We start from the raw sequence: 26,994 nt of genomic DNA, 5'->3' as shown, positions 1-26,994 counted from the left end.
CTTTTCAGGATCCTGCTCTTATAGAATCATCGCAGCAGTTACCTGATGCTCACATCAGTGGAAAAGGAATTTTCTGCTTGAATACATGAGGAGTAGTTGAAAAAACTGATGTTGAACACGAGACTGCCCTCTGGTATTCTTTTGACATCTGTAAATCCAGGTTGCAATGTAATACTTTATTCAGATTGTGTACTAGATCACCCCTTCATTTGCCTGCATGAGAAGGAATTCAATTTTGGAATCAGTTGAAGTTCAATTTTTCCAGTATAAGTTTACATCTTTGTGACATTGTCAAAATTGATCTGGAGTGTCTGAATATGATCACATGTTTAGAATCATCACGTGACCTGAGAGAATTGGACATAATGAATGCTTCACTTCACAATCTTTGTGTTTAAAACTATAAAAAGGTTTACATTGAGGATGTAATTTCCTTTTAAACAGTGGGGAAACCTTTGGACAGGATTCAGGACTTCATGAAAAATGGAAATATATTGATCAAATTAACTCGTGCTGGAAATTACTCTCAGGAGACTCAGGTGTCTTTCACAGAAGCATTTATTGCAGGTCCATGACAAATAGAATCAGAGATGTCATGACACAAGTGAAACGAATCCTTGTCATTCCCAATAGTGAATTTAAATGACAGAAAAGGATCAAGCATCACATGAAGAATATATGATGGATAATAAACAATCACATATTGAATTTAAGCATCCAGTTAGTCTCCTGGGGTGCACAGACATATCGTCTCAGATTTACTCAAACATAACTAGAGATGAGAGAAATCACACAGAAAGATGACCCTGACCCAAAACCCTCCTGCTGCTGGTGTTTAGATTAGAGGGAGTAAAATACTGTGTCAAAACAACTTATTAAAGTTAAAAAACATTTTATCTGAATCAAGTACATCTCAATAAATCACACTACTTTGTCTCATATTAAAGGATTTTCTTTAACCGTTTGAATTTTGAAAGTTTAATTTCAAAATGCAAAAGAATTACAAAACTCAATGATTAAATCTCCCTTAATGTAACACCCCTTTATATTAAATGTTTAAAAGAAGTAAAACACAAACAAATAACAGGAATACTCAAAGATTAGGTCTTGAAGTTTTTTTATCCTCATAAAATTAGCAATTTTACCAATAAAAGTGATTAAGAGTAAATAAGACAAAATAAAGAGTAAACCAAATCATGGTGAATGTGACATTCTAGGAAAATGTGCACAAATAGAATAATTACACTCAAAAAGCATTTTAGAGGAAAAGATGTTTCTATTTTCTAACTGAACAGTATATCATTTGACCTCTTACACCGTCTTCATTTCTCAGTTATCAATATTCTTGAACGATTTTGAGATTAAAAACTGTTGGTTCTTCCACTTCAACTAAAATGTCAAACTTGGTGCCATAGAAATTTACATTTGTTCAGCTGTGTTACGTTCAACGATTAAAGTCTTCATAGATTTCATGACTGTTTTAAAAATATTTCTTAAACATTTCCATCATGAATACAGATATACGTGTTCAGCAATGAATGGACATAACTGAAACACACTTTTAACAAACTAATTAAATGAGAGCACATGATGATTTATCATTATTTTTCGGAGACTCTCATTAGATGTGCTGAAGAAATTGTGAATTCAGATATTGACATTTGCATAAAAACATACACAGATTTGAAGTCTATGTTCTATTACATCTTTGTACTTGTTTTTTTTTCCTCTGAATTAATGATCTCAACTCAATCATGATTAGATAAGAGCAAAACTGAACTAAAACACAAAGTTAATACACAGAAGCAGTCACTGTTGAATTGCAGATTAAAAACAAACAGAGTAAACTACTGAGTTGCCAAAACTTATCACAATAGCTAAAGCCAGCTCCCATCGCCCCAAAGAGCAAAGACAGAATTTAATACCATCCTGCAGATAAATATTTTACCAACAGTAAACCACAGTCCCTCTCACTACTTAATACCAAACAATTTAGTCTACCTCCAACCAGGGCTACCTCAAAAGAAAAAGTGCAAAATTATATAAAGCAAAAAAAGTGGAAGAAAAACTTCAGCTGTGATCCACATAGCCACAGCACTGGAAGGATTGAAGTTAAGCCTCTTGGATGTTTGAAGTTTGTTTCCATCCATTTAGTGCCTCCATCTCTCTTCTTCTTGTCTGTCCTTGTTGAGTTGGGGAAGGTGACATGACAGAAGGTCCTGGAGAGGATCAGAGGATCTGTTTACCAAAATGATTGGACACTAGATCAGAGTCCTTTTAAAAATTCTCCAGAATTCTTGACTTTACTGACTATTGCTTTGTTATGTTTAACAGATCTTAAATGTACCCAGATTCTGCAATAGAAGCATTATCAGGTCTCTCAAAGGCTCATCATTGTTAAACATAGCCTTTAATTTCTTTTTTTGTTTGTTTTTCAGAAAATGAGCAGGTAACAGTTGCGTTTTTTCCATTGTGAAACTTAAAGTGGTGTAAAGTAGAATACATTTTTGACTTAGTTCTGTCATGGCAAATATTGTTTTCAATTTACCTTAAACTTCCTTAGTAAGTTTACTGAGACTAGAAACACAGACAAGAGTGATGTATAAATAATTTGCTTTGATATGATATTACAATTGAGCTTACCTTTTTATTACAGAAGGTTGGAGACTTGGTTCCTGTGTGGATCGTTGTTATTATTGTAGTCCTTGTTGTTGATCCATGTGGTAACGGTGGTAAGATCATTATTTGACATGACATTCTTGCCTTGAAGCATGTTGAACCATTGTTGTACCAGATTGATGCTGTGTTGCTGAAAACTGCTCTCAAGAATGGCAAGTCTGGTTTGACTCTTCTTTGTGTTCTGAAAGTCCTTGAAGTTCTTGGTGTTATTCAGCTTGAATCTCACCATTGAACCAAGGATCGTCAGCTTGAAGGTGCCCACAACATCATCACTGCTTATGGTGGTAGCTAAGCACTGTCTGAAGGCTTTTGATTTTGTACTGGGAAACTCTCTATGTGTTTCTTGAGGCACATAAACAGTTGGAAGCTCACGGCCATGATGTTTATGAACATCAGGAATCAGATTGGGCTTCAGAGGAGATGACTTTGTTGCAACTTCAAGCATGGCTTGTGCTAATTTGCTATTCTGGTTCATTGTTTGAGCTTCCAGTATACTGTTGACTGGTGGCTGGTGATCTGCATTGATGAACCGTCCAATTCCCGTATTTTGCCTTGCATATTGTTGCCATTTCTTGTAAATTTCTATTTTTCCGACCTCTTTTTTAAGAACCTTTTTGGTTTCTTTTATCGGTGGTGCACCTCCTTCTGCCAAATACCATTCTCCTCCTCTGATTTTGTCAGTCCACTCTTTGCGCTTGATGATGGAGTCCCATTGGCCTGGTTGTCTGAGGAGAGTGTCGGCTTCCACAGATCGGAGGCGGTCTGCTTCCAAAGCGATCTCTTCTTCACTGGCCTGTGGTTTCATGCCTCGTGCCAAAGCATGAAACAGGCAGTTGTTGTCTTTGCTGACTATGTTCACTATCTGATTATTGACTTGCACATCATAATGGCCGTCAGGGTATTGGGCACTCTTTGGTCTGTAGATGAGTGTCACAGTTTGACTGGTGGGTTTAGTGCTTGGACTTAACTCCTGCATTTTGGTAAGTCTACCATGGCTATCTTCTGTGAGAATGACAACCTTTGTGCCTCTGGCTTCTGCCAGGACTCTGATATCAAGAATGGTGCCTTCAGTCATTGGGTTCTTGATCTTTTCAGCATGTGATTGTGAGTGTTGACCTGCTTCACCTTTAGAATTCAAGTTTCCTGGCATGTATGAGATGTATCTGTTATTCTGTCCAGCTCTGAGTTTTTCCTCGGTTCTGTCACTCTTTAAGCCAGTTCTTACATAACGGCCAATGATGCCATTTACCTGGCCTTGTGCACGAGAAACGATGTGACTGGAGAACTTCTGGTGGAACACTTCTACTAAAGCATCAGCCAATAAAGTACTGATAATGTCAGCTATGTCCTGCTTGAATTCTTTCAGCATCTCTATGTCAGATGCAGACAGCTCATTTACCTTCACTTTCTCTGAAGAAGCTTTTGCTTTCTTGAATATATTCAGCTGATCATGAAGGTTTGAGAAAAACTTGCTGGACAGAGTGACCGCTGCATGGATGGTGTCTATTGCTAGTACCAGTATATGGCCCACTTGGATGACTGTCAGAATTCCACGAATCGTTCCTTTGGCCTCTGCTTTGGCTTTATCAATCACTTTGGAGAAGGATGAGTTAAGCTTGTTCTGCCAGTCGAGTTCTGCAGTGAGCGTCTGTGCTGCAGTGCTGCTTAAAGATTTGAAAATAGCCAGCAGTTTACTTTTACTGTTCTTGTCCTTCAGGAGACCATGAAGTTGCTGTTTATCCGTAATATGTGAGAGGACAATGGAGTCTATCAATGTAGACAAGGGCTCTTTTTCAATGTTGGATTTCACGTCATCAACAATTCCCTTTTTCACCTCCTTTTTGAGACTTTCTAGTATCTGTTTCAGTATTTCCTTTTCTGCCTTTCCAAAAACATTGGTAATGATTTCCTCTGCCATTTTTTTAGCAGTGTGTTTGACTGCATTCTTCATATTTGTCTTTGCGACAGCACTTAAACCATCTTTAGCCTGACGGGAGAAAAACTTTGGCATTGCCTTCAGCTTTTTCCCAAATCCTTTAATCAACATTTTGCAAGCTTTGAAGCCTTTTGCAATCAGCTTTCCAACTCCAAACCCAATGAGGGATACACCAATTGAAATGGCTTTATCAATAGCCCATGATTTCCAGCTGAATTCTCCGGTCACCATTGCTTCAATGCCAGTGATGCAGTCTGATATTCCTTCAGTGATGAGTCCCATGCCGACTTGAGCTAATGTGCCAAATGTAAATGCAGTGAGCAATGCACCTCCAACGATCTGTAAAATTCCAAGAAAGAACACAAGCAGACCTTCCCATGAGAAACGAGGCTTTTCTTCCACAGAAAACACATATTTCAGACCTTGACTGTAGAGGTTGTAGGCTTCCACTTGGAGATCTTCATCAGCACTCGGCACCAGGGAGAAAATTGGTGACTTTTTGACCAATGCATCCCTCCCTCTGTCTTTGATTTTATCCAACTCTTGGATGGCTTCACTAATGTTTTTGTCCAAGTAACGCAACATGCTGCACTTGGTTGTTAGTTGTTTTTCAAGGCTGGTTGGGTTAGTGATGTCTGAGTCTGCCGTGGACATTTTCACAAACTGCAGACACACCATGGATTCCTCACTGAGATACTTCAGAGACTCTAGTGCCTTTGTAAGATCATCTTTGGCCTCACTGAGGTAATCTGCACTCATTTGTTTTACAGTGCAGTATGCATGACTGTAAAAGGCAATGGCTGCCCAGCTAGCATCTTGTTTCATGGCTTTTTCAAAGAGCCTGGCACTGACATCCCATTTTTTTTCACTCATTGCGACATTTCCAAACTTAATGTAATGATAAATACTGGCACATGGTGAAGTCTGAGTCTGAGACTGACTTTTTGCCAATGACAAGTCATCTTTCAAACTCTTCTGCAATTCATCTCTCTTCAGCTGTTCAATGTCTTCTGATTTAGTTTGCTGCCATATCCCCCAGAACTCATTCATGATGGCAACAACAGCTCTTCTGTCATCTCCATCTGCATTCTTGTGAATATCTTGAAGTGTCTTGCAGTAGTCTGTAAACAGGTCCTCCCGCAGTTTCATCTCAGAGACATCATTCATCATGTGATTTATCTTTTCTGCTGCGAGTCTATCCCTTGTGCTCTTAGCTTCCTCCAGAGTCGACACTGTTGAGAAGGACTGCTGCAGGTGTTCAGTGGACATGATTATCTGAGCAGATCCAGGTTTACCTTTACGTGCAGTTCGACCAAAAGCCTGGAGTTCCACTCTTGTGTTCTCAGAAAGGAAGGACAGGACCACAAATAATCCTCCATTACTGTTCACCTCTTTGGACACTTTTATGTCTGTGCCACGCCCAGCCAGATTTGTGGCAACAATGACGTCACCAGGAAGCAGTTTCTTATCTATTTTGCTCAAACTGTCATTGTCACTTCGACAGTAGAGAATGATCTCACCTGGGATGCTGCTTTTCAGCTCATCGTGGATCTCTTTGGCGTTGTTGATAGTTTCACAGATCACCAGGGCTGCTCTTCCACCTCTGTATGAATTTGGGGATATCTGAGCCATGACCACACGTTTTATTTCAGATTTCCACTCTTCAGCTGAGGTCTTCAGAGTTCCTTTGACCTCGAACAACTTCCTCCTGTTGAATGTTGGCATTCTGCAGGCAGAGAGATTTGGATATAGATCCTGTAAAAACAGGATGTCTGTGTTGCTCCCAAGTGTCCCAGTTGTTCCATATATTTTCCCATTGTACTTTTCGAAAAATGAGATGTTAGAAATGTAGTTTGTCACTGTAGATATTGTGCTCAGTTTTATTTGATTTTTCATCTCAATGAACTGCTGCAAACCATCACCCCATTTCTTATTTAGCTGTATAATACCAGTGGATCTGAAATCCACAGGACAAACACTGTCGTTTTCTATGACATATTCCCGTCCCTGTCTCAGTTGCTTTGCCAAAAAAGCATTTTCAACCCACACGGACACTTTGCTCTCGATCAGACTCTTCAAGAATCCAGGAATGCTGATTTTGTCTTTATTGTTTGTGCATGGGGTGTACTGAATCTTCTCTGAGATGAGTTCTGCAATGGGCTTGATGAGAGTTTCTTCTGAATCATAGAGAGGACAACACAAGCCTCCCTCCAAGACAAGAAATTTAAGGTCTGGAATATCTGGATTGTTGTAGGGACTAGACTTTCTGAGACAGAGCGATCCCTTGTCATCTAAAGTGTACACACTGAAACCATAGGGGACATAGTGCTCAATTTCACTGAAAAAATTGATCACAGCATCCAGACTCACTGTTTTCAGCTTCTGAAGAATTTCATCCTTTTGACTTTTGCAGATGTCCTCTGTGAATCCTTCTGGCACAGTGTTGGATTCTTCAGCGATATGTAAAATGTCCATTGGATCATTGATTTCAGTTTCTTCTGTGTCTATTGAGTCAAAGATGGCCTTGTAGAATGAAGCAGGAGGACCCTGTACAAATGTCTGGTGTCCAGCAGACAGGAAGCCATACTGACTGACGTGTCCCCAGATCATGGCCAGAATAATGTTCAGATGCTGCAGGGAGACCATGGGGCTGGACAGGTAGGTTAGTTGCACTCCGTTATCCAGCAGCAATGAGTCCACTTCATCAATTATGATGCACTGAAAACTGCGATCAGGCCTCACATCTTTCATCTCAAAAATCTGACGAAGATGATCTGCAGCGAAGGCTTCGATAGTTCCGTAGACCACATCCTTCTGATAGCATTCTTTTCGATCTTCGTCGTTGGTTTTATTTGTGTTTGTGTCAACTGTAATGCCAAAGTACTTGTAGAATTGAGCCCATTCTTCTGCATCTCTCTGACATAACACAGAAGAGCTGGACACCACATCTACTTTTTCACCCTTGAGCACACGCAGAACTGCAAACATTGCTATGACACAAGACTTCCCTTCTCCAGTGCCCATCTCCAGGAGCTTCCCAGTTTCTGACAAGGCCAAGAGACACCAACTTATCATCTGAGTGGTTCGAGGAAACCATTTCCCTTCAGCCATCTGCAGGTGTACAGCATTGCATAAGACTGCCAGGAGCTCCTGCAGGTCCTCTGTTTTCAGGCTGTGACTGAGATTTCTTGCTCGTTGTATATCTGTGTACTTTGCAATTTCACCGGTTTTGATCAGATTTGTTACATGAGTCACTGCACTATATGATTTACTCAGTGTTTGTTCATCAATGTCTTTCATTTGACGTATTTCATCAAAGAGAGTGTCAATGGTTTTTACTGTCTCATCTTGAAGTCTCTTTTCTAAATGCTGGATCAGATTATCAGTTTTCCAAGAATCCAGGAGATTGAGGAGAGACTGGTTGTTCTCATCTGTCCACTTGGAGGGAACCTGATATGTTGCCAACAAATGTAAAATTTTCATGATGGAGACACAGTCTTCATCATGATGGTGGTCGATTAGTGCTCCAAGGAGGTTTAGGGCCTCTACTGGTGACCAAAGTCTTTGTGTTCCCATTTCTGAAACCATGTGGAAGATTTCTATGGTCTTTCCTTTTGACTCTTGGAATTGCCCTGCACAGGCAAACAACCTCTCCAAGCACCATTTCTCTGCAGGAGATATTGTGCTTCTTTCAGCTCCTGTTTCTCTTGTTAACACTCTCAGTAGATTCTCAAGGAAGTTCATAATGAAGGCCTCATTAGACGGCAGTCCTTTTCCAGCAATCTTTTCTGAGATGTTGATGATTTTATTCTCAGTGTTTGGGTCTTTGTTTGGGATCATGTGGAGCACTTGAAACAGAGCCTTGATAAACTTGTGTCTCAGTTCCGTGTCTTCACTTTGGATTTTAGCCATGAGGTTTTGCAGGACCTCTGCAGCAAACACCAGGGAATCATTTTCCTTGAGCCTTGAAAGCTCCAGATTCTTGGAAGCGCGGACACTTTGTTCTCCAATGATGAATCCTCGATTAAGATGAGGGTTCCCAGTTTCCATCACTTCTATGCCGTGTTGAAAGTAATCAGACACAAAGTCATCCATGGTACCATACACAATGTCTGCTTCATAGACATCCTTATATGATGCATGAGTTTTCATCATGTTTGTGTTGAGAGAAATTTGAAGGTACTTGTATAAGTCAGACCAATCCTCAGTTTGTTCCTCTGAGTGAACATCAGAGCTCAATACAATGTCCACTTTGTTTCCCATGCAGACTTGTGCAGCTACAAACATGGCTGTGACACATGGGTCTTCTTCCAGACCAACCAGCTGTAGCAGTCCACTCCTCTCAGTCAGGATTAATGCACACCACCGCAGCATCTGCCTCACTGTGGGCCACCAGCCTTTAATGTCAAAAACTGCTTTGCACAGATGTGACAGAGAGTTCTGTATGTCGTCTGCATTGAGGGTTACACATTCAAAGGAATCTTTTCTGAATGGTGCAGCTTTTGGTACAGTTTCTGAGTATCGCAGGACGCCAGTGGTAATGATTTTTATCATATCAATCAAAGCATCATCCAAGTTCCATAGCATTTTTATCTCTGCTAGAGCTACAACTAGATTCTTCTCGTCTTCTGTTCTGAGAGTCTCTTGGAATTTCTGGTAGAATGTCACAGGGCCAACAACATCAAGAACTTGGATGAGTGAGTGTCCGGACTCATCCGTCCACTCTGGTGATATGTCGTACACTTGTACCAACTTAAGGATTTCAGCTATTGAAGCATCTTCTGTATAGTTTTGTGACAGATCTTTGAGCAGAGTCATTGCCTCTTTTGGGGTCCACTGGTTTTTTCGCACGAGTTTGAGGAGCATCTCACTGCATTGTGAGTGGGTTTCCTTGTCATTCAGATGTGTGAGTGTGGATAAGAGAAGCTTCAGGCACTGGATCTCCATCTGTAAAATGAATGCAGAGGTTCCTTCAACTGCAGTCTGCAGGGATGATGTGAGATTACTCAGGAATTGCATCAGAAAGAGTTTGTCAGGGGAAAGCTCATCTTCAGCCCATTGTTTGGCTATGAGGACTGCCTCAGTGTCAGTGTCTTTTTCACTCACAGTACCACTGTCACTCAAAAAGTGCATCAGGTTGAGATACAGGGCCTGAGTCAACAGGAAACTCTCAGAAACATCACATGCTGATTGGCTAATGGACTCCACCAGAGACTGAACATGATTGGAGATGGTTTGTTGTGAAACTCCCTCTGATATTTCCAGAGACAGAGCACACAGCTCTGTGATTAACACCTGAGTGTGCTGCAGAGTGCTGAGGGATGGGGAATCATGAAGCCATTCATCAAACAGAAGTTTGTCCAGGACTGAAAGGATCTTTCCCAGCTGATCTGATGTCAGCTCACTGAGGCTGAGGTTTGAAACTGGGATGCTGCATTTCACAGAGAGGATTTCTAGTAACTCATCAGTGCCTGACTTATCATCTGTGTCAAACTCATCCATATACCCAACATGAACATCTGTCTTGGACTGATGTTCTTCTGCAATATCGCTGTTCTGTTGTTTTTCATGCTGCTCTTTTGCTTGTTTTTGTGATTCTTGTAGGCTTTGATTCATCTGTTCTTGTTGCCTCCTCTCCTCTTCTCTCCTCCTTTCCTCTTCTCTCCTCCTTTCCTCTTCTGTCCTCCTCTCCTCTTCTCTCCTCCTTTCCTCTTCTCTCCTCCTTTCCTCTTCTCTCCTCCTCTCCTCTTCTCTCCTCCTCTCCTCTTCCCTCCTCCTTCGTTCTTCCTCTCTCCTCATTTCCTCTTGATCTCTGATTGGCTTATTAAAGCAATATTCACACTCATACGCGTCATCATAGCCCACTGGTCTGAAGTATTCACCTCCATTGAACACATATACGTACCGCCCATGAATGGTATTTTTATAGAGATTATCGAAGGAATAGCATGGGGGCAGGACTTTATTGCATTTGCAACATCTTAGGCTGTTGCCCATGTGACTTTCCTTTGGTTGTTGGTTTCCCATTTTTGCTGATTGATTCAGCTGTTAAATGGTGGTTTTGTCTGTGTTTTCCTGAAAGAAAAAGAAATATGAATTTGAATGACTTTCTGATTTATGAACCAACTCACAACAGGAATCCATGCTGCCTTGATTCTTGATTTAAAAACAAAATTTATATACAAAAGTGATCCATATTTTTAGTGTTCTGCTCTTCTGCAGTCTCTCAAATTTGGCTGTTTTTTTAGCGATAAAATTTATAATAATTTTTCTATGTCTATTTGTTTGCAACTGAATTTTAATACAGACCACAAGGAAGCACTGTATAGCACTTTTAATTGCTTTTTCAAAGGCATTTGATACAGTCAATGATGCCTTTCATAGTCTGACTTTTTATGAAAATGTATTAAATGATTTCAGAGTTCCCTCATAGACAGACAAAAGTTTTTGACTCTTAGAAATGTTCATTCCTAATTTGTCAAATTTGCAAAAATAAATGTCCACCAAGCTCAGTCCTGGGCCCTGTGCTGCTAATCCTTAATAAAGTTTCCTATATACCTTTTTGCAATGTACATTTTTATGCCAATGATGCAGCTTTATTATTGTATACACTTGCAAGTTGCACATAGTAAGCATTAAGTAGCTCTCAGTGCTGAAACTAAGTGCATGACTTTTTAAACAGCCAAAATATTGCTCATGACAGTCTGGTCATCTCTACTATAAATGACACAAATATTGAAAGAGTGACAGAGAACAAAAATCTGTGAATATGCAACATTGAGAGTCTGACTTTTAGATGCCATGTGTCCAAACTTGTGTCTCAACTAAAAGTAAAAATATTTTCCAGTACAGGAATAAATCCTGTTTTCTCGGGATTGGCAGAAACATGGCGAGGCAACTTGTTTGTCTGTATTGGATTATGGTGACATTTTATACATGTTTGCAACAGCAACCCCAACCCTAAACTCTTGAACTCTGTGTATTAGCTTGTTCGAACATTCAACAACTGTGGTCATTGCAATCATTGATATGATGGAACAAAGAAGAGAGATGAAAACAAAAGAAAAGAGCTGAGTAAATACACAGAATTGGACAAGAACATCAAAGAACAGTGCGATACGGCAAATGAAGAACTGATGAAAAGACATCCATCCACCAGACATAACAAAATGAACTATCTGGAAAATCATGCTGCTCATCTACCGGATGCTTCAAGACCAAGGATGGAACGATAATAACAAACAGAGATGACATACTAAAACGATGGGGAGAAATCAGTAATCAACAAGTCTGTGCATGTCCCTCTGATACTGAAAGCTGAGATCAAAAGTGCCATGAGAAAGCTGAAAAAAATGGAAAAGCTGCAGGACCAGATAGCATCTCGATAGGAGATCAAGAGACTTATTACCACAGCCAAAGATGTTTTTAACAAGAAAAAGACCATGTTTATGAGTACACACATCGGTATGCCTACAAAACTAAGAATTCTCAGATTCTCATCTGGTCAATCTTGCTGTATGGATGCGAAACATGGACAATATTAAAAAATATGCAGAAGAGAATCCAGGCAATGGAATTGTGGTTCCTACGAAGACTGCTAAAGATATCATGGGTAGAAAGAGTAACTGATAAAGAGATGCTTATGAGAGCAAATACGAAAAAACAATGCTGGCAACCACCAAGTCAAGAAAAATGAAATTCCTAGGACATGTGATGAGGAAGAATAGTTTAGAGAATCTTGCAATAACAGGCAAAATAGAAAGGAAGAAAGCAAAAGGACGCCAGAGAATGACTTATTGACAACAGCAAAGGTTGGACAAATACATTGAATGCCAACACTGTACTACATGCAACATATGACGGAGAAAAGTGCAAAGGTGTGGTCGTCAACATGATTACAAGACACCTAAGAAGATCATCATTACAGCAATCTGGCCTGTATTCTGAGGATGGATGGGCCTCATTTTCTTTCAAACAGGCATTGGGTCTTTATTTAATGTTATGGCCCTTACTGTTTGTTTTTATCCCCTGACATTACTTCATCGCTGTCCTTTCCTATCAGCTCTGCTCAAATGACTGGATTTCTCTGTGAGTGCCCACTCTTTTTATTGAGCCTGGAAGAATCTAGTGATGAGTGATTGAGTCATTTTTATCATTATGGCAAACAAGGTTTTTAATTTCATCTTAATTTACTTCCAGCTGCTCTTGTTCATTTTTACATCTTTATTGCCAAATTGAGTTTTTTTTTGTTTTACTAATTTTGTATTTTATCATTTTTATTGTCATTGTTGTCCAAGTATCTGTTCCTTGTGCCAACATCTGTCATTTCAGTACTTTGGTAACACTGGAACTGAAGTGTCATACCTCAGTATATTCCAAGTTGAAATAACAATTTCCTGTGATGACTATAAATGGACAGAGACTTCTTCTTCTGGATTGTAAACTGCTGGAGCCTGCTGCTCCACAGTGACATCTGCTGGTAAATGACAGTCATTGCAACCCTTTATCCACATCTGGCTGTAACGGTGTATTTTTGTTTGTTCAAATTACATCTCCAGCATTTCTGTGCAAAAATACAATCAGAACTTTGTGGTAAATTTTGAGAATATGATTGTTTTTTGTTCTGGGGTGTACCATTCTGACTAAGTAGCCATTCAAATTTGTGTCCACAGTGAATAACAAATATAAGAATGTATTTTGCCCAATGGATATGATGAGGGCTGAACTCTGATCACACATGTAAGGTTTAAGGCAGATTGGAGCATGTACAGGCCAGTTACACAACATTTCCTGTGTCATGGCAAATTGCTAAAATTCCACCAGTTGCCATATCCACACCCTCAGACTTTTGCGGAGCATTTTGATAACTCCTGGTGTACATTCTGGCCAAATTTCAGCTCTGTCAGGATGACCCTGTTTGAATTCATAGCTTTTGAAAATGTCCAAGAATGACCTAAAATCGTCCAAAATATGACATATCATTTAAAATGGCTGACTTCCTGTTGTGTTTTGGGCATGGGTGTCCATTAAATTTTTGAGCCTCTTGACGGGTTACATATGCCTGCCAAATTTCATAGTTCTAGGTTACATGTACTTAAACAACAGCAGACAGGCCACAGTTCCTGTCTGAAATTTTGCAGGTGGCGCTATGGAGCCATTTTGACACACATGTGCAATACCACTAAAATAATACATTTTTCGTTGGCCCTTATTTGTGTGCGAATTTTTACGTGTTTTTTAAAAATGCGACAGAAGAATTGTGAAAAATAATAATAAATACATGGGTGCGGACCCTAATAACTGATTGCATAAGGGTGAACTGGCAACCTGTCCAGGATGTACCCTGCCTTCACCCTAAGTCAGCTGGGATAGACTCCAACATCCCAGCGACCCTACACAGGATAAAACAGTTTCTAGATAATGATTGGATAGATGGTTGCATAAATGTTTGCTTTTTCACCTTTAGGTGTCAATTTATAAAAAGTTACCATGAGGTTTTTAAGGACACAAATGTCGTAGAAAAGAATGGTAAAAAACACTTTTTTCACTTTCAAAGAATTACTTCTTTTAGTCTATATCAGTCCTGATCACAGGGAGTGTGTCATATGGTAAGGAGAAGTTGTTGAGAGCCTTTTAAACTTCTGTGACAAAGTCAGACTCACATTTTATCTCTGTACAAAGCAGGGTAGATGAAAAAGAATGCTATATCAACCACCAGCTCTCAGCACGCATGAACGTGGCCATAAACACCTGCATATAGGTAGAAAAGTACAAACCTACACTGATGCATACACCCCCACCACACACATGTTCAAAGTTTAAGATGAATGCACCGCCACCACACACACACACACACACACACACACACACACACACACACACACACACACACACACACACACACACACACACACACACACACACACACACTCACACAATGTTTCACCACACTATCACACCCTACCAACAAGTTGTAAACATTTTGTCCTTCAAATGCAGTTCTCTATAATACAGCAGGAAGCCACAAAACAAATCAAGCCTGCATTTTCCCCCTTGGCTAAATAAGGAAAAATTACACAGTCTGGTGAAAAACAGTAAAAGTGACAAATACGAAGCCGAACTTCCAGAATGAAAGTCTAATAACGTGAAATGTATTCACGATGTAATGGAAGGGGGGATTAAAAAATGCCAGTTATGATGGGTTTCAGTGGGGATATTTTGGTCTTTAAGGTCCTGAATGTGACAATTTTGCTTATATGGTCTATTATTAATTCATGCCAAATGTATGAATACTACCAAAATGATCTAAAAATCCAAAATGAAAAGGAAAAAAATGTCCTCATTGGCCCATCAGAGTTAACGTCAGTCACCAAATTCAACATGAGTTTATTCAGATGGTGTTAGAAGCCAAACAATTAATGAAATAGAGATCATATTAGTGCAGTGTATGCAATAAAAATAATCTGCTGATGTGAATGACATTGATATGACATTAGTGAAAAAAGTCATTGAGGGGATTTCAAAACCTTCAACACACATCCGTAACTTATTATTCCAAACAGGTTCATTTCCAAACAAAATGAAAATAGCAAAGGTAATACCTCTATACAAAACTGGGAACAAACACCACTTCACAAACAGGCCTGTCTCACTACTTCCACAATTCTCCAAAGTATTAGAAACTATTTAACAACAGATTGGATTCATTTTTAGAGAAGCACAATTTACTCACTGACATGGATTCAGATCTAACAGATCAACATCATTCGCAATCTTAGATTCAATCGAGGAGATCACAAATGCTATAGACCAAAAAAAAAATGCAGTGGGGTTATTCATTGAGCTGAAAAAAGCTTTTGACACAATAAATCATGATATATTAATCAATACACTGGAAAAGTATGGCATCAGGGGTGTTGCATTAAAATGGATTACAAGCTACTTGAGACAGAGACAACAGTTTGTGAAGCTGGGTAATGTTAGTTCAGCATGTTTGGACATTGCTTGTGGTGTCCCCCAGGGGTCAGTGTTAGGACCAAAACTTTTCATACTCTATATAAATGATATCTGTAAAGTTTCCAAGTGGTTTAAGTTAATCCTATTTGCAGATGGTACAAATATTTTCTGCTCTGGTGAAAATTTAGATAAACTATTAGAAGATATTACTGCAGAAATGAGAATATTGAAAATATGGTTTGATAGAAACAAATTATCACTAAATTTAAATCAGACAAAAGTAATGATATTTAGTAACTGCAGAATAAATTCACATGTACAAATCGAGATAGATGGAGTGCAAATAGAAAGAGTTTCTTACCATAAATTCCTCGGGGTAACAATAGATGAAAAGATTAACTGGAAAATCACATATTAAACATGTACACAATAAAATGTCGAAAAGTATCTCAGTGTTATACAAAGCAAAACAGGTACTGGAACAGAAGTCACTCCACATTCTTTACTGTTCACTAGTGTTACTGTACTTAAACTACTGTGTAGAGGTTTGGGGCAATAACTACAAGAGTTCGTTACATTCATTATTCATTCTCCAAAAAAGGGCAATAAGGATAATTCTCAAGGTCGGGTTTCTGGAGCACACCAACTCATTATTCTTACAGTCAAAATTATTCAATTATTCACAGATTTGGTGGGATATCACACAGCACAAATAATGTACAAGGCCCCAAAAAAAATACTACCAGGAAATATTTTTAAAATGTTTCAGTGGTCAAGAAGGGAGATATGATTTAAGAGGAAAATGCAACTTCAAAACGTGTAGTGCCCGAACCACCAGGAAAAGATTTTGTCTGTGGAGTCAGACTGTGGAACAGTATGAATGTGGAGTTGAAGCAATGTACAAGTATAAACCAGTTTAAAATACAGTATAAAAACATGATCTTTTCACAATACAAGGAGGAGGAGGGGGCTTGACTTATGCCAGGTGTTTACAGGAGTTATGGTTTATGTTGTTAATTACTTAATTGGTAACTAAGGATGAATTACTGATTGGTTTCTAGTTCTGTTCTCTTTAGTATGAGGGTATGTGTATGTGCATGTATGCATGTATATATATGTATGTATGTGTATGTACATATATATGTGTGTATGAATGCGTATATGTACATAGGTGTATGTTTGTGTTGATGTGTGTATATGTGTGTATGTATGAATATATATAAATATGTGTGTATGTTTATTTATATAAACATGTGTGTATATATTTATAAAGATAAATATAAATAGATATACCATTCAATTGATATATATATTGTCAATATTCCTGGTCATGGATATGGGATCCCTAGTCAGCCATAAGGATGGAATTATGAAGGAGCGGCGGCAGAATGAGAGAGCGCGGTATGATATTATAACCTGTGATTTAAAATGCAGTACGCGATAACCAAATGAATGTGTGTGAATTAATCAAATGCTTACATTTTTATATTTTTACATTTTTAATGTTGAAACAGTGTAGAAATCAAAAGAGTGCCTTATTCAGAAGAATGATGGCTTGATTATATTGGAAGGATGTCTTTTTATTTTTTCTTTAATTTTGAAACAGTGTAAAAATCAGAAGCGTGTCTCACTGTAAAGAAGTGATGGTTTGATTATTTTTGAGGAATGTCTTTTTATCTTCTTTTATTCTTTGAATATATTCATATATCCTTTTTTATGTTGTTTGATGTTGAATAATGAATACTGGTCTGCTGGGGTTCAGCAAGAGAGGAATAACTGTGTTCTAGGAAGTAACCACTTGAGGGCAGCACCTCACGAGGAGTAGTGAGGGCCTTTGGTTACAGGACACGTCAAAAGTTGACTAGGGTTTGCTGCTATTAGATAAATGAGAATGCTTTCAAGGTGTGGATCACTGTGAAACAAAATGTTTACAGAAGAGTTTGGTCACCCTGGGTAGATAATGAATTACTATACTAGTGAGTAATCCAAAAGAGCTAAGATAGGTTAGTGTTAGATTATGCCCTTGTAGCAATACTGCAAAGGCCCTGGAATTCCTGAGCTGATCAAAACTCAGATAAGCTCTCCCCCTCTCCAGCACTGACCAACACCCATCTCTATAGGAAGATTGAGACATTTGTATTTCTGTAGGTTTTCATTCACAGAAGGATGGAGCTCCTGTGAACATTTAAACCCCTGGAATAACTTCTTCTTTTTAAAAGACAATGACTTTCAATTATATGCTACGGATGTTTGTTTAATGAACTTTCATGCTAAAATCCCTTTTCAGCTTTAGGAGACCCTCAGCCGGAGACGTCTCTGCATTCCACAGATCAGATAAAAAGTCGTAAAACTTTATGGCAGAAGGCTGGAACAGAGAGAGACACTCTCTTTAACTGAAGAAACTAATTACTTCAAAGTTCATATTTCTGAGATTTATTTTGTTCTTTCCTGATTACCAAAGTTATAGTGAGATTATGTTGTACATCATATCCGAATTTGACAGTTATATTTGTTACAGAAGTCTAGATATTAATTTGTGATGTTTAATTATTTCTTCCCCAGGATACTATGATTCTGGAATGAATTCCAGTATTAACCTCTGAATTTCCTCTCTATTTAGGTTGAATGATGACCATTGTATTTACCTGTTACCAAATCTCTGACTTGTTGTTATATTTTCGCTGTGATACATATTTTTAATGTCATAAACATAAACATATAGTTATGAATGAAATGATTCACATCATATGAACATATGTATTAATCTACACATTTCACTTTCACACAACTGAATCATGTTTTGCGCGTTTAATATCATATTTTAATCCATTCTGGATTCCTCTTTCTTCTCTATTCTGTGAGAACAAAGAGATTCCAAATTCCACCAGACTCGCGCCTAAAAGTTCTCTCTCTCCGCCCAGGTCCTCCCCTGAGCTGGACCCACAGATAAAGTCAGCCGTAGCCCACATCATCTCTCTCTTGCCTCTTACCCGCTTCACTTCGCTTTCTTCACTACCTGAGGAATCCATAACAGAGATTCCCATTATTTTCTTACCTAAAGCGCGTTTTTTTCTATCTTTGAAATTCCCTCACCATCTAAGTTTAACTATTTATCTCTTAATATTTTTGTAACTTAAGGAGACATTTTGCTCGTTATTCGTTTTAATCTGAAGAACAGATTCAGAACCAGCATTTATTTTTCTTAATTTTGACCGTTTTTCATCAACACCCGTTTTTCTTGGCTAAAGCCTGAGAACCATCATTTTTAAGCCAAGCAACACTCAGCTGAGAACTCCGGAGACCTGCTGGATCAGGTCTTTGCATAGAATCGATCAACCCGCGGCAGGACATCCAGGCGTGGCCACAACGACGACACACCGCTCCGAACCTGCAGGTCCAGACCGTGTGCTGCTTCTCTGAAGGCCCGCGACGTCCCAGCCCCATGATGGTTCACTTCAATAACTCCAGCTGAGTTTGCTCTGATTCCATTCTATGGGTGATGTACTAACCGCTTGGTCAATTAATTCATTTAATCAATTTATTCTTTTACAAATCATTAGAATTCTTAATCCAAATTACCGGTTACCTCGTCAGGTTAGCTCTGGCTAATCCTCACCATATTTCCTTCTCTCTCACACATACTTCCACATCTCTCACACACTCCCACATTCCACACATGCACGCACACACACACACACACACACCATATCTACATTGTATATAGTTCACTTGTCATTATTTTCATAGAATAGTTAATAAATACTTCATTTTAGATCAAACTACAGTCTTAAGTGTTTCTTTGTGTAGAATGTGGTCAATTTAACCGAGGATTCAAGACTTTTTGATATGAGATTGATCAAAATTTTTATGAATATTAATTTTTTTATTAAAATTAATTATTTCCCTAGAGATCTAGGGTGGTGCCCCAATTATTGATAACGAGAGCTATAAATCATAACGTAGTACCGCTACACCCTTAAAGGGTCATGGGGTCATTAGCTCTGTAAATAGGGTAGGGGAGTGTCGTAAGTCTGTGTGCACTGTGCTGAAATGTGTGGTGCATATGTCAGCAACTTTTAAGCTGCTGACATTCGCTTCTCTCATTTCCTGAAACCGGAGGCCCGGGGTGAAGAAAGGGACAAGAACATGTAATAATAGAAAAGTTGAAGTCTGGGGCAAGCAAAGACTACTGGGTCAGAAATGGGGAAGTGCACATGTGCGGAGGGGGGAGGACGTGGCTGTAATTTGTTGGCGTGGGTTGAAGTATGTTGTCAACACATGCAAAATTAAGAGAGCTGTGATGTATAAATTGTACCTATTGGAAGAGTTTCGGGGGAGATTGTTGCGGGTATCTGCCTGGGTGCAATCCAGACATCAGTCTGAGCACAGGGGATGATTACCACGTAACTCTGGATGAGTGGAATAACTTGGTCTGCAGAAGGAAGGACTGTTCTGATGGAATAATGGACTAAAGGAACTGCATCTTTTTCTTTGTTAAGGATTACAGGACTGTGATCTGGATTTGACAATTGACTGATGGTGTATTACTGGATTCTATTATTTCCAGAGGAATAACACCTGAATGGATTAACAAAGTTTTTTCCTGGCCCAAACCACAAAATTGGATTACAGGCAGACCTGAAATTTGGACTAACGCTCTCTCCAGCTTCCCCCTGGGTTCCTTGGCGGGCTCAGGTGAGCAGCCGGGTGTGGCCACACCGCGCTGCTCTACTCCCTCCAAATTACAGGTTACGTTAGGTAACTCACACTCCCCTTTTAGGAAAGCATAAGACCAGTCGGGAGTTAGGCTGAGGGTGTTGAATATTATCTAATGTTTGATTATTTGTCTGATGATTTATTGGCTATGCTTTTGCCCTGCTAAATATATTTTAATAAAGCATTATTCTGCAATTAAAGACAACAAATTGCAAGTGCTATTCTTTATTTTTATTTCTATTCCTATTCTATATTATCCCTGAATGAATACTTATACATCTAGCTCTGGATGTCGAAAGTCAGATTACAGCGTGAATGACAATAGCAAGGTTCTAAAAGGTTACCTAATTATAGGGGCCAGATTGGCCTGGTATAAAACATATCCTAGAGGTTGTCTACATGTCCATAACCTCTGAATTAAACCTAGCAATTTTCCAAGTGCAAGATCTATGAGAGGAAAAGCTGCCGTTAACAGGCGTGTCTGGTGATTAAATTTAACTATACCGAAGTGGCTACTCGGTTAAATTAATTATCAGAGGAAGCAGGGATAGGCGTCTGGATGAAGGCAGTGAGACAGCTAGGCGAATTTTCCTTGTATTACCAGCTTAACAGTTCTGCAGCATCCCTCTGAGTAAGATCTCAGGGGGCAGTAGAACAGGACCCGAAGGATGGAGAGCTGGTCCGGTGATTCCCTGATAGCTGAATAAGTTAATTAGGGGGTTACTGGCCCTGAGGATCGAATATATATATATATATATATATATATATATATATAGATATATATATATATATATATATAGATATATATATATATATATATATAAATTGAATGTTATATAATTAAATTTTAGGAAGCTGAAAATTGTCAATAAATAGTTTACGGAAAAGGGGTGGGATTAATCCAAATGAGAACTTGTGGCTGTTGACTCATGATCCCTGTGCAACCCGACAGAACATGAGCTGTTTTAGAAAGAAGATCAAAGTAAAATTTCAGTATTCAGATGTGTAAAGCTGTTTTAGCTTTATCCACACAGACTTAAAGCTGCAGTTGCTGCCAAAGCTGCATTTTGTTAACACTTACTTGAAGGGGGTGAATACTAATGGAATCACTTATTTTATGTTTTGCATTTTTAGTTAGCTGACAGACAGAAATTACTGTTCACTTTGATTTAGAAAACAAACTGTTTTGTAAATTCTTGTCAAAAAAGCGAAATCGTCACTGACCATGATTCAGTGTGAACAGCAATTAAAGGCAGACACTGTCTGTTAGTCCATTAACTAGTACGACTAATTACCGTATTTATGAAATACTAAAACACATATACATTGTTTTTTATACTTGTTTTAGTGTCTGCCATTTATTGATGGAGTTGCCATCATTTAATTCAGGTAAGAAGTGCAATGGATATTATACTTAACACAAATTAAACAACTCTTTTCTTTGTTTATGGCTTTAAACTTGTGACGGTCAATAGTACTTTTGCAGATTTAATTTTTGCAGCGTATGACACTTGATTTAACACATGATTATTTTCTTTCTTTAAATTTCAACGCTGTGCAAAAAGAACCTCAATTCTATGTATGACAGTACAGCCCATGATGGTCAATTTGCTTTTAGTTTGAAACTCAAATTAGGCTATTGACTGGAACACAGTTAAGAGATTTGCATAGATTAGTGACCTGAAACATATCTGCTTTCTTTGGATGTGACTGCAAAAGGCCTCTTTATGCACTCAGCAATTTAATATTAAGTAAAAACATCTGAACAGTCAAGCTGGAGGCTCTGAAGAACGTCAAATTTGTAATTTATTTTTATTTATTATTTATTTATTCATGTATTTTTCAGAATAAAATAATTCAATTAATTTTTTCATTTTATTATTTAATGTTTATTGCCTCCTAAACCCTTTGATGCACAGCATGGGTCAAAGGTGACCCAAGTCCAATGGAAAATGGGTATCTCTTGACCCACACCGTACATCAAAGGGTAAAAATCAACTTTGGTTTTGCATTTAACTCACATAATGCTTAACAATTCACATAAGATTTTAAATATATGGAAGACTGTTTTGTTGAGTATTCTTACAGAGGCTGAATATTGTCAAGTATTATTTAACAAACTGCTAAAAACCTTTTTCTTCTTGGTGGCACTGGAGTAAATGTACTTTCTGGTACTGGAAGTCATGCCTGCATATAGATCCTTCCAAAGGTCATTCCATTTTTATTTAAATTTCGATACACTGAAGTGTGGAGGCCTCATTTATAAGTAATTGAGCAGAAAATAAAACACGTAGGCATGCAAATAAGAAACTACGGTCCCAATAACAATAAAAAATGAAGTTTAAAGTTCATAAAATATGGAAAACATTAGTTGGATCATTTGTTTTCAAAGACAAATGAAAAAGAAAACAGCTGGAAATAAGATAACATAACATTTAAAAATCAGAAATCTAATCATTTGAGCATGTATGGTAAGGGCCTGCATTAAATGACATCAATTAAGGAATGTAAGGGTGTAAAAAATACAGTAAGGTCCTTATAAAGAAATAAAACCCAGTTCTTGCCATATTTTACAGTCTTTGCACTATACAGTATGTCACCATAATCTAGATAAACAAATTGCCTCAATAAGCATTTTTCTACAGTGCAGTGATAAAATAAAGTCTTAAGACCTTTTCAGAAAATGCTGAAGCATTTGTTAAGAGGAAATCTCTTTGATTTGGTTATTGATCGTATTTCAATACAAACTGACACAAAAAACCAACATCTAAAAATGCACCTTACCGTCCTCTGAATCATTTGTTCTGCTGTTGAAGTGGAAACTAAGTCCCAAATCATGGGCCAGAGTCTAAGACATGACCGTGATCTTCAAAAGATCACCAGGAGAAGTCAGCATTCAAGTGATTAACACCAGAGATACTGAAAGTACTGAGCTGTGCATTGTCTTATATGCTGTGAGAGTTGGGCATTTTTCCCTGCCTATAGGGCGTACTTTTAGAGACAGTTTTGGAGCCAATATACTTTTCTATTGGTCAGATCTTTACATCAGGTTGTCATATTTCCCCACTAGGTTGCACCCTACAGAGGACATTAGGTTTTCATTAGCTAATGTTTTACAGAGAACAGAGATGTTCAGACGTTGCTTCAGCCCCCTTGCACATTTTACTTCTATTATTTTCAGACAGATTTCATGCATATTATACATTTATATATTGTTAATTTTCTGAGAGACCTCTTTTAAAAGTTATATTGTCCTAGGTTTACACCATTATGTTTTGAGTACTCCATATATCATTTTGTAAAAAGCATGTGATCTGTCTTTACACCCAAAACATGTTTTACTTTGTGATCTTCCAGCTGTGTGTGTCTTCCACAGACAAACACACAGTATCATCAAAACATCAGTGATGACTGGAACTTTATTCATTTTATAGTCCATACACATGCCTTAACTCTATTTTTCAGTTTAATGTCATTTGCCATAATTATATCATCTCTAACTTTTAGTAGGCTACATCGCACCCAAAAAATATCACACTACACTGTCTACAGATCCTGTGCTCTAGCTGCTGTCTGCAGTCTATTCAGTCAGGCTGTTTTCAACGAAGTTATTAGGGAATGATGAACTTATTCCACTGACTGTGTGCCCTGCCAAATATGATACAACAATCATGTTCAGGCGTGTACACAGTCAGTGTAATGGCATTTTCACCTCTGTTGTCCCGAGATTAAGAATTTGAAGAAATGAGCAATACAGCACTTTTCTATTGGTTTCTGCTGCAGCTTTAAAACCTTAAAGACAGTTGAACTTGAAAAGCAAACAATTTAAAACTTGTTACATTACCTTCATGTGACGATTTCATAGAGGAAGCAATCTGTGTTAACATTCAGAGCTGAAACTCAGCAGTCAGCTGAAAGTCAAGAAAGCTAGTCTATCTGTATAGTGCCTTATCAGACAGTGAGATTTTTTACTGTGACTAAATGTTATATTTTAACTAATAGTCAAACAAGACATGACAAAGTCAAAGTTCATTGAAAGTATATGAAAAAACAAAACAAATATTAACTCACAGTGGTTCTTATCTGAGACAATTTGAGCCACAATAATCTGAAAAACCTGCGTAGGACTCGTGAGTGTGCTGTTGTGTCTGCAGGGAACAGCTGGTGCATGTGGACTCCACAGAGATACCTCTCTTTTCAAACTATTTCATTATCAAAACCTAGATATTTTTTCACATCCAGACTTTTTATGAAACAGTAAAACAAAGATCACAATTTTAAAGACTGGATGAATATTATCAAGCGCTGATATTTGAAGATTGCCATCTGCCTTGGCCTGCTTCTTGTGTTTGGATCACCTGAGGTGGAGACCAGGCCTCAGGCCTCTCTGTGGACTACAGCAACCAACAATCCAATCAAAAGGACCCATGACACGAAACAAAAGTAAGATGCCTCCACTGAATGAAGAGGAGGGTGTGACCATGGAAGTTGAGAAGGACATGTTGGAACAACAACGATCATTTTATGTGGAAATGATCAATAAGCAGGAGTCAAACTTCCTGTCATTCGCCAAAATGATTCTGGACACTGTTAACACAAGAATTGATGGTGTCATGAAGGATGTACAGGAGTTAAAGACCAGTCTTCAGTTTTCCCAGGGTCAAATTGATGATCTGAGGGGAATGGAGAGAAAGTTGGATTCATTTGAATTCCAACTGCAACAGCTGTCCTCTCAATGCACTACCTCTGACATCTCTCCCATTGCAACACAAGTTGACTTTTTAGAAAATCAGAGTCGACGAAATAATGTCATTATTGATGATTTGTCTCAAGAAAATGATTTTGAAACATGGTCAGACTCCAAAAAGAAGGTCCGGGATTTCATGACCAGCATGCTGAAGATTGATGCAAAATGTATAGAAACAGAAAGAGCCCATCGCATTGGTAATCTGAAGCAAAATATTGGCAAAACAAGGCCAATTGCAGTGAAATCTTTGCGGTACAAGGACAAGGAATTTATTTTGTCAAAGGCAAAAGCTCATCTTAAAAAGACTGGCATTTATGTCAATGAGGATTTCTCCGACCGTGTCAGTAGGAAGAGAGCTGAGCTTCTCCCAGCCATGAAACAGGCCAGAGAAAAGGGAAACTTTGCTGTTATTAGCTATGACAAACTCATAGTTAAACCCCGTCAACCCCACCAGATGGCAGTGAACAGCGGAGTTTGAACTTATCTGCCCTGTTTGGAGGAATAACATCTGAGGTACAATGTTTCTACCTTCCCCTCCTTAATATGGCATCTTTGTTTGAAAACAATCATGAAGAATCATCTGCTGTAAGTTATTTACAAGAAAACGACCCAGATTTTAATTGTCTTTCTCAGATAAATCCAAGTCTTGGTTTATCTGAATACTACAGTGAGTTGGAATTCAAGAATATGATTAACTCCCTTACCATTAACAATGAACACTCTTTTCTTCATATTAATGTATGCAGTCTTGGTAAACGCTATGATGTTATAACCACTTGTCTTGAAAATCTAGACTTTACGTTTAATGTGATTGGGTTTACTAAAACCTGGTTAACTGAGAGCACTGCAAGTGTCTTCAGATTTATGGATTACAATCATGTATTTAGATGTAGAGAGGATAGAAGAGGTGGGGGTGTTTCTCTATTTGTAAGGCCCAGTTTATTGTATACTGAAAGAAATGATATTGAACATTTATTTAAAACCACTGCTGAAGTAGTAGCCATTGAAATTAAGCAAGAGATAATCCTTTGTATTTACAAACCACCTGATTGCAACACTTTTGAGTTTATTGCCAGTATAGGCTCTGGAGATCATATCCACAGAAGGGAAAAACTGTTACATGATGGGGGACTTTAATATAAACATCGGAAACTGTGAGATAGATTTAACAAGTAAGGAATTCACTGATACCATGTATTCCCACAGTTTTTATCCTATGATTACAGTACCCACCAGAGTGACAGCTAAATCAGCAACTCAAATTGATAACATCTTCACAAATGTCTTGGATAAGAGGACCAAATCTGGTGTCCTGTGTATAATGTGGCTGACCACTGTCCTATTTTCTTAGTAATCCTATCTGACACTAAACAGAGAGTGCCTCTGCAAAATACTAAATGTAAAAGACATTTTACTGATGCAAACAGAAACAAATTTATTAAGGCTGTCAACCTTTTGCAATGGAGTGACATTATTGAAGTAGATGACACACAGAGAGCTTTCACAATGTTTACAAGGAAACTTGTTGATGGATTTAATTTATGTTTTCCTCTTCAATCTGTGACTCCTAAATTTAAGCAATCTAAACCATGGATTACCCCAGCTATTATTAAATCTTTAAAGACTAAAAATAAGTTATTTAAAAAGTATGTTTCAAATCCTCCACCATTCAATTTTAGTGAATTCAAAAAATATAGGAACAAATTAAACCATATCTTGAGAGGAGCAAAAGTTCATTATTATAATACAAAGCTAGCCCAATACAGAAACAATGCGTTTGGCATGTGGAAAACAATTAATTCCATTCTTAATAAAAATTACTCTAAAAAGCAGCTGGAGGACAATGTGGAGGACAATCCATCTCATGCTCCCGATCAACTCATTCTCAATGTGAGACCCATGAATCCTGACATTGTCATCTTGGAACACGTCCATGCCATCAGGGAAGAAAAACTCCATT

At 38.2% G+C, this 26,994-nt stretch overlaps 1 protein-coding gene across 2 annotated transcripts; it reads right to left on the bottom strand.

Moving 5' to 3' along the window:
* Positions 1 to 540: 540 nt before the first annotated feature.
* LOC110959988 (uncharacterized) lies at positions 541 to 23,196 on the bottom strand. Of its 2 annotated transcripts, none has more exons than XM_051936735.1 (3): positions 23,072 to 23,196; positions 2,644 to 10,690; positions 541 to 2,238 (listed from the first exon to the last, which is right to left on the bottom strand). In XM_051936735.1, the coding sequence occupies exon 2, from the start codon at positions 10,640 to 10,642 to the stop codon at positions 2,651 to 2,653; it is 7,992 nt and encodes a 2,663-aa protein (XP_051792695.1). In that variant the 5' UTR covers positions 10,643 to 10,690; positions 23,072 to 23,196; the 3' UTR covers positions 541 to 2,238; positions 2,644 to 2,650. The 2 variants fall into 2 exon arrangements, with proteins under 2 accessions (XP_051792695.1, XP_051792694.1); XM_051936734.1 differs by having other exon boundaries at positions 541 to 2,219.
* Positions 23,197 to 26,994: the final 3,798 nt, after the last annotated feature.

This window comes from Acanthochromis polyacanthus, chromosome 16 (genome assembly GCF_021347895.1).
Source record: "Acanthochromis polyacanthus isolate Apoly-LR-REF ecotype Palm Island chromosome 16, KAUST_Apoly_ChrSc, whole genome shotgun sequence".
NCBI classification, from domain to species: Eukaryota; Metazoa; Chordata; class Actinopteri; family Pomacentridae; genus Acanthochromis; species Acanthochromis polyacanthus.
The sequence above is the reverse complement of the archived record's forward strand: the minus strand, read 5'-3'. Positions and strand labels throughout refer to the sequence as shown.